At 41.5% G+C, this 13,739-nt stretch overlaps 1 protein-coding gene across 3 annotated transcripts in view; it reads right to left on the bottom strand.

Annotated features, from left to right (window-relative positions):
- Positions 1-5,421: 5,421 nt before the first annotated feature.
- The window catches only part of sfswap (splicing factor SWAP), a 71,313-nt gene continuing 62,995 nt past the window's right edge, over positions 5,422-13,739 (bottom strand). For all 3 annotated transcript variants that reach the window (XM_074616962.1, XM_074616961.1, XM_074616963.1), the window contains exon 19: positions 5,422-6,170. In XM_074616962.1, coding sequence (XP_074473063.1) covers positions 6,105-6,170 — 66 coding nt within the window. In that variant the 3' untranslated portion in view covers positions 5,422-6,104. The remainder of the gene's footprint in view (positions 6,171-13,739) is intronic.

The raw sequence follows: 13,739 nt of genomic DNA on the forward strand, positions 1-13,739 counted from the left end.
TGAGCCTACTTCTCACTTGATTTATTACCTCAGTGAACATTGTAAACATGAGTTTATGGTCTCAATTGCTAGCTTCAAGTCTTCTTAAATACAGCATGATGTTCATTTAGTAAATTATGGTCCCATTTAGAGTCAAACAGACCATAAAGCAGGGGATACTTTAGGGCGTGGCTACCTCATGATTGACAGGTCGCTACCACGGTGTTGTCCGCTTTGGGAGTTGTCCATGTTTTCGTCTTACAACTTTAACCATTTCGCAGTGTGTTTTCAGTTCATGAAAGTTAATTATAACCTTTTTGGTTGCGTGTCACTTCTGGTTGCAAAACAACAAGATGGCGACGGTCAAATACCAAAATGGTGACGGACAAAATGCCGAACTCAAGGCTTCAAAACGGCAGTCCACAAACCAATGGGTGACGTCACGGTGACTAAGTCCACTTCTCATATGCAGTCTATGGCAGGGATCAGGGACAATTGAGGCGTACATTAGCAGCCATATCTGCATTCACAATTCTTTACATTTTGCAGTTGTTGCAAAATATGATGCAATTACTGTATTTTGTCATTGAGATTAAATTATTAACGCCCTTAAAGATATAATATGTAACCGCTGTCGGCTGCTGTCCGTAAACACACAGCATTCAAAGTCGGCCACTCCTCCACAGCTCAACAAGCCGAGAAAGAGAGAGAGAGAGCAGCAATGGTCGATGGAGCTATAGAGTGACTGAAGAGAGAGAGCGGCGTTAGTGAGAACAAAGTAGCGAATCAGAGAAATAAAATGTTATTTTCCCGGCAGTTATGTTTTAAACACACTACTAACTCCGCACAACTCCGCATAATCCTGCCGGATTTTAAAATGAATGCACATAACCCAACCGTCCTCATCCGTGAAATACGGCCGTTTTGTATGTGGAGACTTGCCTCGGTATCAGAAGCCGAGTTGTGTGGAAAAAGCGGCGATATTTGACCACCTGAACGGGCTACACACCCTGCGCGCTGTTAATGGCTGGGGGTTACACGCCCACGTGCGGCCTAAAGGCTGTTTTCAGATGCCATGAAGCGTCCTGAGTAAAGCAAAATAAGAATAAAAGAGAAAATACAGGCAGCGGGCAGGGTCTCTGTAGAAACAGACACCACCACATACATTGTTTTTTTAGTTAATTCTTGCATATTATACCTTTAAGAGATGGGTAAATATACCTCATACATGCTTTTTAAATGTATTCTAAGACCTTTCATCTCAGCATGAAAGGCCTTACACTTGACTTGTGATTCGCCCTCAAGGACCTGTAACCTGACTCGAGACTTACCCTTCGCTAACACACTGAAGTCGATGACTTGGACCTGTTTCAAATGACTCGAGACTTCACTTGGACCTCCTCTAAAGTACAGCTCTGCAATTACTCAACAGCCACAGTGTGAAATCAATAAAGAACCTTTCAGCTTGCCTTTGAAGAACACTTGAACAAAGAAAAAGTGCTGGCAAATGTGAGACTGTTGCCGGCTTCCAACAGTTATTGCTGTACCTCGTTTTGACCTTTTCTATAAGATGCTCAGCTCCATCCCTTCAAAGTGCAGAAACAGAGAGGAAGAAAAGTGATATGAGGGACTCTGAGATTGCCAACAGAACTTTAAAGTGGTCAGGTTTACCTAAAGTGTCACTCCATCTGTCTGATAGCGTAACAGTGCCTCAGTGCAGGCACAGCATTACATGACACCCAGCCTTCGGGTGCTGTTGTCTGGTGGGAGGCACAAATCTCTGCTGGCAAACTGCAGTATTTCCAACGTGCTACGGTCTATGTGTTCGACAAAAAAAGTGTGTTTACTGAAAGCGAGTGTTGCATCTCAACCATAGAGATCAACAGGTGCAATGGGATCACAGTGGTGGTCTCATCACCATAAAACAACAGATAAAAATCAGTTACATAATTGGATGCATGTTATTAGTAGAGTACTGATTTCCTTCCGATCCCCATGAACATTTTAGTTGTAAGTGTTTGTGTCCAATAGACAATCATGATTTTAATTAAATGAGCTGATTATTGACTGATTCTTTGCATTTTTTAAGTCCCACTGGCTTTTTAAAATATCTTCGCTCCACTTTTCTTTCCATGAAACTGCACTGATTTTCTTCTATTTTATTGTTGCAAATTGTGAGGAAATGGTTGCTGCTGACGTTATGCAATATTAATGTGACTGATAGCTACTATTTCGACCGGCAAAATTGCATTGGCAGGCTAACTCAGAGGGTTTTTTGTCACATTTACTTGAATCATTTCTATGAATAACTGCTTTATATGAATTATCTATTATGCCAAATAGTAAGCGAAGTAGTGCCAGTGGGAATTATGGTAGTTGATCAAACAGAAAATGCTTTTTTTGTGAAGTTGTAAATCTTCATGACCAACTAGAATGGTAAATGATAAATGGACTTTACACTACATGTCAGCATTCACCCATTCATACACTGATGGCAGAAGCTGCTAAGGTGCCAACTTTGCCCATCAGGATCTAATCTAAATACTCATTCACAAACTGACGGCTATGCCTTCGGGAGCACTTTGGGGTTAGGTGTCTTGCTCAAGGACACACGCTCGACATGTGACCCGGAGCAGCCGGGGATCGAACCACCAACCTTCTGATTGTCAGACAGCCTGCTCTACCCTCTGAGGCGCCCCTAGAAGAAAACATCTTGCTCGTTACTGTTATCTTGTCCACCAGCCAGACAAAGTATTACACAATCTAATTTAATACAAGACTTCACCTACCATTGACACCTCTCTGACATATTCTCAAACAAAACTCAATTCATTATATGTCTCTGGTGTTCATGTAGTTGTGTCCAACTAGTGGAGACAAAGTAGTCCAATTTAGGAGAATAAAACAGAAACCTATCCAATCCAATTTTCCACTATTTCTAGCAACTCTCTGGACAACACAGAACTAAAGTCAGATTGAACAGATCTGTGTTCAGTCTGACTGCTGTGATGGACATTTTTTAGATGGCTTTTGTTAGAAAACAACTTTTTGATGGTGTTACTCATTCGATAAAGGTCAGAATATGTTAACAGTAGGTCCATCACCACACGCATTAAAGGGGAACTGCGCTCATTTTCAAAATTCATACCTGTTATTCCTATATGGTCTAAGACAGTCCAAAATATTAGTAAACATGAACAACTCTCTCCCAAATCCAAAAACTAGAGTGCTAAAACTCAAACTTGTGATGTCACAGGGTATAAAGTGTGGAACTGCTCCATAGACAATGAATGGGAGAGATGTTCTAGATGACACTGAGGGCCGCCAGGGGAATATTCTGAGTATATGGGAACATTTTCTTTTTCACAACGGAGAACACTACAGTAGAGTAAAGCTAATTTGGGTATAAAAAAAGAAAGCAAACAGTCTGTGGGTCCATAAAATCAGTCTCCCATTCATTGTCTATGGAGCAGTTCCAGACTTTATACCCTATGACATCACAAGTTTGAGACTTACTTCTCTGGTTTCTGGCTTTGAGAGAGAGTATAGCTCATGTTCACACTATATTGATTGAACTTTACTAGGCCATGGATATAAAATATTGGAATTCTTAATTCGGGTGGTGTTCCCCTTTAAAGATGCGCCGAGGCAGCAGCTTTACAGGTTGAGATTTGTCAATAAAATTTAACTGTGTCACAGTTTAGTGGTGACATTAAGATGTTGTTTGATGGCAGGAGTATATTATCACTGTAAAAGGGAGCAAACTCAGGGCTGTTATTAGTGGAAATGATTTCAGGAGCTGTGTTAAAATTTAGTATACTGCTGTACATGGCTGGATTATGGACCGAGCTGGTGGGGCCAGAGGCCTCGGACTGCCGGGGGGGCCTCCAAGAAGCCGTGCGTGGTGCGTGGCCCAAAACTTCTGAAGGAAGATGAATGATGAACCGCTACAGACGCATCAGCGCTAGTAGGCTACTGACAACAAGTCAATACAGTGTGGGGAAATAATAATGTGGAAACGAAACGAAACAAAACAAAAAAGCAGCCGACTCTTGTTTGTGTCAGCTGTTTGTGTTCGTCAGTAGAGAATATTCAGCATCCTCGTGGCCTGAGGCCTGAAGCAGCTCTTTACTTTGTTGGTGCGAGCCTTAATGTTGCTGTAGAGTTGTTTCCCTGATGGTAAAGGGGGAAGAACTGACTACACTGCTGTAGTGAGAGGAGGTTTGAGCTACCCTCTGTAGAGGCTTCGGGTCAGCGGAGCAGTCGGGATGCTTTTGATGTTGCATCTGTAAAAAGGCGTCGAGGGCAGGAGCGCATTGACTTTCCTTAGGGCGGGTAGTTGGAGCGCCTTCTACGCTATTTTCAATGTTAGCTCATATCCCGATCAACTCAAGCTACCGGACAACTTTCACTGAACTCCTCTGAAGTGAAGACTGTTGTGAATAATGGACTTCTTAGTTTTACTGACACTTAAAGCAGCAGTAAGTAGCCTACCGTCTAGCTGCAGTCTATGAGAGCCGGCAGTCACTCGCGAACTCCGACCAAACGGTCAAACTAGGCAGTGCTGATCAAATATGAAAGTTTGTGACCCGTCAGCCATGTTGAGATAAGTTGAGGAAATACCAAGCCCCGCCCACCAGCCGGAGCAAACGTTCTCATTTTACAGCTAAACAGCACACTACAAGATGTTTCTGAAAGCATTTGAGGAGAGAAATAGGCATTACAGTAACAGAATATTGATTCATATTTGATCAGCGCTGCCTAGTTTGACCGTTCGTTCGGAGTTTGCAAGTCATTAACAGCTGCCTCTGTTGAATGAACAGCCAATTGGAACGCTCTCTCTCCTTGAAATGACCTGCCATTGGCCAAATTCTCCTGTCAGGGGCTAGATTATTTAAAGCCTAAAACAGAGTCATGAGGAGGTGCAGACGTCTAATTATCTCTCAGGACACTTGAATTACAATATGTTGAAAGGTTATTATGGAATTTTTGCCCCAGAGATGCCAAAAACATGCTGCCTACTGCAGGTTTAAGCAGAGGTTGTCGTCCACGTTGTAAGTCATTGCTGGTGACAACTTTAGTCATGTCTGTTCGGTCTATTTCTGTACCCTGGTTTAACTCCCAGGGTACAGAAATTGGTTGAAGTGCCATCTCAGATGCAGCAGCAGCCACCTAGAGGACATCAGCTGAGCCAATCAACAGCATGTTTATCGGGTTTTATCAGCAATGCTCCTGTGACGCTAAAGTCAGTAGTCAATGGAGGTGAAGGTTTGGGGGCCGTAAACATCATCTCTTCCATCTTATCAGTGCGTCCCAGATGAAGGACGGTGAAGAGGAGGACTGAGGGACGCAGAGTCTTTTTGCTTTAAATAGTTTCAGCTATTTAACAACTTTTTGCATACAAAAATTCATGAGGTAAAAAAAGGACAAAGGAGCCATAAGTAAATCATAATTGAAACTTTATTGACAGATTGGATTAGAAAGTTGTTTCTGCGTTAAATCCCATTACGGTACAAACCAGGAACATAAGTAGAAGGCCACGCACTAGAGCTGAGGGACAGTGTAGAAAATTAAAAGGGCTTCTCAAAGCAGACGTGTGAGGTGCTGGAGAGCAGAGACAGCTCGGGGGCGGAAAGAAAGAAGGAAAACAACAAGCAGAGAATAGTAGATGAGGGAGGAGAGAGGATTGAACTTATCAAAACAACACAGCCCTTCATAGAAGGAGAGAATATAGACCTCCAGCAGCTTTACGTTGACGTGGGAGAAAAGTGTGTTTTTAAAACGGGGATGCAAAATAGCATATGTATTATTTCCACGTTTGCACCAAAAAAAACAGTCAACTGCTGACAAGATTGCCGAGCTGTTTTCTCAGGTCAGGTGTGACACCGGATATTTCAGCTTAAATGAGTGCGTTTATGTCACTCTTACAATACTGCAGAAGACACAACGTAGCCAGGCTGAATCTGCCGACGCTCAAAATCGAGATTAAATCATAAATCGAGGATGAACACGGTGAGATGAAACAGATCCGGGCCCAAAAAAAAAATCGCCGGGAAATCGGAGAATGACGCTCGCTGATTGGCCCGAGGTCGTCGTGGGCCAGTAGAAAGTAGCCGCGCCCTCTTTTAGGAATTGGGAGGTTGGAAGGTCTTGGAGGTGGCAAGCATGGCTCGCACTTTGGCCATCAGATCCTGAAAGCAGAGAAGAGGGGATGAGTTTAATGCGCTACACATCTCTCCAACACATATTTTGATGCGTCATTGGATAACTGAGAATGAACTTGAAGCGTGACATCAGACAGGAACGTGGGTGGGACACTTGGCTAGACTGAAGCATTTAGTTATACACCTGTGGGTATGACAACCTCCAGCACGTTAGAGGGCCTGAAGGACATTTACATTAGATTGTGAGTGTTGTTGAAGCCAGCAGCGGCTCTAAAATCCTGCACCAATATATTTCTTCATTATCTGCTTTGGTTCGACTTGTACCCATCTATTGATCCAACTCCAGCTCCAGTAAAGTACGGCTATGAAAAAATCCAATTGACAACGAACAACTGAGCTGAGGACCAAAAACGATTGAAAGTATTGGTGGGGAGAAAGCAGTGAGCAAATTATCTTATTTTGAAGTAACTGACAAAGAAGCATTCATGTTATTATTACTATTAATTTGAATTACTCCCTGTAGTGTGAAATAGCTGCTAGTAATGCTGTTCCCACTGAGAATCAACTTCCCAGTCTGCAGCTTTCAGATGCTTTTAGCTCATTGTTTTGTTTTACCACCATGCAACCTACACAAATTACGTTCCATTACAATTAAACTGCATTCTCAATTAATGTCCCGGATTATGGTTGCAGTTTCAAACACGTGGTTAATGTTGTAAACTGAAACAAAACAAAAACGCAACAATACTTTGTTAGGTTTAGGCAACATAACTACTTGGTTAGGTATAGCAAAACAAGACTCGGTCAAAACCGAGTATATGGCTGGACCGTGAATGGTCAGTCTGTGAATTTGTGGCTACGTTGTTATATAAATAGTCAGAGGTCGTGTCTATAATGTTAAATCCAGCAGTACATGTCCACCGCGTCCGGCGAGGACACTAGGGGACGCGCTGCTCCACTCAACTGGTCGTTCAAAGAGGTGACGTACCCTCTTGTGGAATGAATCTGATTGGGTCCCTGGTTTTCTGCTCGCTGTTTCGAACAGGAAACAACATGGCGGCCTGCTTGTAAACTGTTATTCCGTCTAAACAATCCACCAAAAATCTACATCTGAAAAATATTTTAAGCGATAAATAGGCTATGCTGCTGCTGAATCTCGTTTCATTTTACAACTAGATCGCCTAGTTTGACATCTTGATCCAAGTTTTGTGAGCCGGACGCATCGCGCTAGCTGGGCTCATTTGCATAAAAGGACCATTCCCCGCGTTTTCATTTTTTGAAAGAGCAACGGCCAATGAGGAAACTCCAACACTCGGCCGACCAATCATGTAACTTCATCACTCAGTAACTCAGTGACAGACTTTTGCCCTCTGCGGTCCAGCCAAAAAAAAAAAGACATCATGGTTTGGCTTAAAATGACTACCACATTGAAACAAAAGAAAACAAAAATGCAACAACACTACTTTATTAGAAAAAATAATGGCTTGGCTTAAAATGACTGTTTGTCAAAGCAGTTTAGTTGTATAGGAATGCAATTTTGGCTGCACCATGAGCCACACCCTCATGTTTAAGGTTAATATACTGTCTTGACTTAAGACTTGTTTTGGAGTGTGCTTCCCCATAATACATCTTTAAAATATGACATACTTTAAGTACAGAATAATACCCTGTAAGCACTGAGAATTAGATGCATCACCTCCTCCCCAAACCCTTATAGCTACAGTCACCTAATCCTCTATTTCAGCAGCTGACTCAAACGTAAATGTATTATGAGATAAAAAAACAACAATTTGTAGTAAAAAAAAAAGGCCTAAACCGAGAAATGTGAAGTAGATTGTAGCGAAGTAGGGAGCTGCGAAATAATTCCATCCCTTCCTTCTCCAGGTAGAAATGTTAAATTTTGCTGACTAGGGGGCAAATGCTTGCATTGCTGAGTAGGAAGTGTTAATTTGCATCCCAGGAGTGATTCATACACGCATGGACAAATATCCACCCTTGAGCTCTCCTGACAGATGAGACAAATTAACAGCTGTAATCACAGAGGGAAGGAGCTGTCATATCAAATCACTCAGAAGGCTGTTTCTCTCTAAACCCCGGTGTATCCGAATATACACACACACACACACACACACACAAAGAAGTGTTCACGGAATATGACAAACAAACAACGCTCCAAATTATGAACAACTGAGTGGAAAAAGTTGCTCAAACTACAGTTGAGCTCCTCGTCTCGGCGAATGAAAGTGCAGCGGAAATAGTATCGCATTAATAGATCATTCCGAGTTACGTTACAGCTGTCACACACGGGGGATAGCCGACTCTGGTTACATAATACTGAAAAAGGATGAAGAGCCCGCTAACAACGAGGAATTCCTATGAACAATGCATAGGATGTTGACCTAAATATTCCTTATATATCATCCGACGTTTTATAAAACATAAATATGAGATCGCATTTGAGAATGTTTTAAATAATCCAAATCCTTCGCCGACTGCTCGGCCTGCTGAGAACCAGCTTACACTGATCAGCAGTGGCATATTTAAATCCGATGAGGTACATTTTACCCATGGCGGTCCTGTTCCGTGGTACTTACTGAGGATTTAAAGGGGACCCATTATGCTTTTGTGTTTTTCCCCCCTTTCCTTTAGAGTGTTATATAGTTTTTTGTGCATGTAAAAGGTCTGCAAAGTGACAAAGCCCAAAGTCCACGCCAAAGGGAGTTACTCTCCCCGACAGAAACACTGCTTCTGAACTGCCTTAAACGCCTTGCTGGAAGTCCCGCCTTTTCTTCCGTAACGTGGTGATGTCACCAAGTAACAACTTTTGCTTATAGCTGCTAGTTTGGCACACCCTCAAACAAAGCTAGTTAGAGCGGAACTAGAGTGGAGACCGAAGAGTTCGGTTCGGTTGACCTATCCTAAAACCCGAAAACGAGTTTGAGCATTTTAGCACTTCCTGTTCCCTCTTCTGGAAGTCAATGGGTTTTTAGTTAGATGCCTGAAATAAGGTCTGTGGTTAACACAAGCTTAAAGGTCTCATATTATGCTCATTTCCAGGTTCATAGATGTATTTGAATGTACGTTCTACAATGTTTACTGTAGAAGCTGTCTCTGTGTTATCATGACTACAGACCGGTTAACGTTACACTCGCCGTAGCTTACCGTAGCTGAAAGACTTTATCGTGTACAATGTTAACATACCTGTAGGTGGAATTAAAAATGCTGTGTATAATTAATATTGTCATCTGTCTACTCAAATAAAGTTTGACTGTGAAACAGAAATGTGTTGTGTTGCTTACAGTCATTATTTACTACCTGTACCCTTCTACATGCATGACATCAAATTAATGTTTCATATCACCTGTTTAAACGTGTAATTACATAAAGCCTTTGTGAAAGAACATGTTATATTTAGATGATGGGAGTACATGAAGACTTTTCTGCTGGTTCTTGCAAACTAACAGAAGTAGGAGCATACTTTGCTTATAGTTACGAGGCGGAAGCGAGAGAGCCACTCTGTGGGCGGGGTCACCTAGCTGGAAGTTCTAACCGTTCCACCACGAAACCCTTATATGGCCCGAAAATTGTTACCGACGTCACCAGCGTAAGGAAGTGCTGCTCAGCGTTTTTTTTCAGACCCATTTTCGGAGAGATGGAGCAGGAGAAAAAGAGAGAGGATGGTCTTTTATGATACTATGGTGACTTGTAGACATACTGGGGACAGATATTGATGTTTAAAAGACATGGAAAAAGTGAATTTTGCATAATAGGTGACCTTTAAGAGACTTTGAAGTTTTTTCCTATGACATAAAATACATCAATAAATACCGCAGTAGTGAATTTCAAAGCCTTTAAGTGCCATAAAAATGGCGGTTTGCTAATAAGTGGCTAAAAAACGTTAGCTTTTTACTTCGGGCTATGGCTTTTACGCTTCTAACATCATAAAAGTGGTGTTCATTTGAACAAACATGTAAGTATCATAAACGTTTGTTTGCCACGGAGCATATTTTCTACAATAATCAAAAACCCTGGAGCACTCCATTGGTTTTCTTTAACTGGCCTCAGTCCACGCTCAATTACAGAAGTTTTTAAAATCCTAAATACAAAAAAAAGAGGTTGCATAACACGCATATGAAGACATTTTACAGATTTGCTTCTAATTGCAAAACACACACTGCAAGGTTAAACAATAACACGATACTGTTAGGGATATCTCAAGGGAGCTATGCAACATCTTGAGTTTTCTCTTCATCTCACACACATTCACAAACACCTGCCAGTTCTCCACAACGTTTCTCATTATCTGTTATCATGCTTGAAAAACAACTTTGATTGGACCTAGCCTTTTCTGTTATCTTAACTTTCAAAAACAACCAAAAAGATCCAAAATGAATTCCAAAAACAAAATACTAGTTAAACTATTGTTAAAAAAAAAAGACCCAAGGCAGGTCTGAAAAAAGCGTCTCTCAAAGTGCACAAAGCATCTATCAAACAGAGTAAACCACGAGAAATGTAAAGCAGAGACGGGCGATGGGCACAGAAGACGGAGGAACAGAGGCAAACATGAGGAAAAAAATGAGAGACGGGTTGAGGCGAATAGCAACCAGGCACCCTCGGGGAAGAGGAGACCATTAGGCAGATGAGGATGCGCTGAATTATTCAATATGTGTTTGTAAAACATCACAGATGGGGTATAAGTAGTTAGTGGTTGCGAAATCTGCGCGTGTTGCAACAGCAGCGAACAGCATGTTTTCACGAGGCTCTCGCTTATGTTGGAATGTTGAGATGAAGGCACGGAGACGCTGCGTTTGATTATGTGAGAAAGAAATACAATGTTTTTTGTTGAAGCATCAAGAGATGCGCGGTGCATCTGTGGTGCGTAAACACCGGACACTCGCTCTGAAACACACTCTCTCGCCCACATACACACACACACACACAGACAGTGGCCCATGGCCAGAGGAGAGAAAATGTTCCAAATTCTGTGTAAGTTGAACCAGTGTTCACAGAATAGCCAGCGTTGCCGCTCCATTCACACTCTATTGACCTCCATTAGCTCCAGTCCAAATGCTTCTGGGAATGTGGCCTCGACAGCAACCTCTCTACATTCAGTGCAACACTGGTTTTTCTTTGAAGGTATAACTGTTCCCGCACCAGAGGTTTTATACTTCCAGAGCTAAATAATCTAGTTACTAAATATTGCTGAGGCTACAGTTCACATTTACCGTTTATTCGGGGTGTCACCATTCTCCAAATCCAATATTTAATTTGACTTACGATCTTAAGGTCGTGATTTGACACCCCTACTGTCTATACATACACAGCGGGCCCTACTATTCACCTTTAAAAAGGGGCAGTGTGTAGCATTTCATTCAATGGAAGAAATAGAATAGAATGAGCTGTTTATAACTATATAGGGAGCCGGCCGCCATGTTTTTGCAGCAGCCCAGACCGGACAAACCAAACACTGGCTCTAGATAGGGCCATTCACTTTTTCGCGTCAGCTACCGTAGTTCTCCTACACGCTTGGCGCACGAGAGAAGTTTCAGTTGGTTGCACAACCTGCAGCCTCACCGATAAACTGCACCTTTAAAAGGCCCCATATCATGCTAATTTTCAGGTTCATACTTGTATTTAGTTTTTCTACTAGAACATGTTTACATGCTGTAATGTTAAAAAAAACAACTTTATTTTCCTCGTATTGTCTGCCTGAATATACCTGTATTCACCCTCTTTCTTTTAGTACATTTCAACAGAATTGCGTTGCTAGGCAACAGCTTGGGTCCATATTTACTTCCTGTCAGCTGATGTTATTTACATACACTGCAACAGGAAACAAACTGGGACACATTTAGAATGTTTATCTTTAAAACCGTGTAATCGTCTAAATATTGTATATTTGTGACATCACAAGTGGACAGAAATCATAACGGCTCGTTTCAAACGCACAATTTTGTGAATATGGGCTTTGTGTATTTCTCCGTATATTGTGTGTTTTGATAGTTTAACAGTATTTATATTTCACTTAAACCTGCTTTATAATATAAAAGACATGAAAATCTCACTTTTTACTATATGGGACCTTTAAATAAATGCAGTTGCACACAAGTTGCATGAGAAATAAAATACATCAAGCCATTGCATCACTTCATGCAAGCAGAAATGAAATTACTGACATTTTTTAGGATTATTAATCAAAGTTAGTGATCTAAGCTGAAAATGCAAAGGAGCACATATTCTAATTTAAGTAGTGAGACGGTTCCGAAGAGGTTCTTTCATTTTTGGAATTGATTTAAGGGCGTTTGACAAATCGAGGTGATTGACTTTGAAATTTGTCTTGAGGGATGTTTCTCCATGTTTCCACAGCAGTCGCAATTAAGTAAATGAATAGTATATTGCACTTAAGTGCTGGTGGAGAGAGGAAAACCAGACAAAAATGAATAAACCCAGTAAATTGAAGAGAAAACAGCGTGTGACTATTTGTCTTAATGATAACTGATTGAAGTGAAAATCGGCTTGACAACACTTTGGAGCCTTTTGTTCTCGTTCAAGAGAGAACAGTGACACCAAGAAAAATAACTCGAAAATATTTTTTTTTTGGTGAAATGAATCTAGGGATCTGTACACTCGTCCTTACTTCCTGTCATCTATTCAGCTTATAGCGTTACGCCTATCCTACAAACAGATTTCTCTTCCAGAACCGGTGCGTGTGCCTGCATTTGATTAAGGTGCATTTCTGAAAGCAGCATGATAAACAGCCATAAATTGGACATTGTCATTTTAAACAGGGTGGAACGGGGAGAATGTGTACCGAGGTCAGAATTTATCTGAGGTTACGTTGTGACTTTGTGTACCACTTACTCAAACGTGGTTTTTCCATTTTCACCCAAATGAGGAACACAATCCTCCGTGGATAAACAAAACACAGACACGGCCCATCACTTCGCTACACTCGATGTGTCACATACAACAGATGCGGCAAGTACAATGCGCGCAGCATTGTCATTCTCACAGTTGGTATACCAACTGTGAGAAAGTGGCTGCACGCAGAGCCTGGAGTGTGATTGCTATAATTTTAAGGATGGAAGTGTCAATGCTGTCTTTAACACTCGACAGGAGGCCGTGGGCGACATCAGTAGTCATCAAGTTAATACCATATCATCACTTTTGTGTTTTTTTTGGTTGTTTTTTTAAACCTGCAATAACAGATTTTTTGGCCACTTGGGGGCAGCAGAAACAAGTTGTGAACACTGGCAACATCACCTTTTAAGTTCATATGGCAAATATGTTAACAAACAGTTGCTTATTTACACATCCAGCAGTTGCAGAGCAACGTTAGCAGTCATTTGGAGAAGGGTCTAGCTGCAGAGCTCCAGGATACTCATCCGAACTCATCAGGATACAATAGCATGTGTTCACAGAGTGCTCAGGGGTGACGTATTTTTGTGGCCAACCAGGAAGTTAGCATCGCCCTGATTCCCTCGACAAAAAGGTTCAAAAAAGTTTTTTTTCCACTGGGTTTTGGATTATTGCAGAAGATAACCTCTGTGGCAAATAAACATTTATGGTTCTTACATATTTTGTTCAGCAAGATAA

Source organism: Sebastes fasciatus, chromosome 19 (assembly GCF_043250625.1).
Source record: "Sebastes fasciatus isolate fSebFas1 chromosome 19, fSebFas1.pri, whole genome shotgun sequence".
Taxonomy (NCBI): Eukaryota; Metazoa; Chordata; class Actinopteri; order Perciformes; family Sebastidae; genus Sebastes; species Sebastes fasciatus.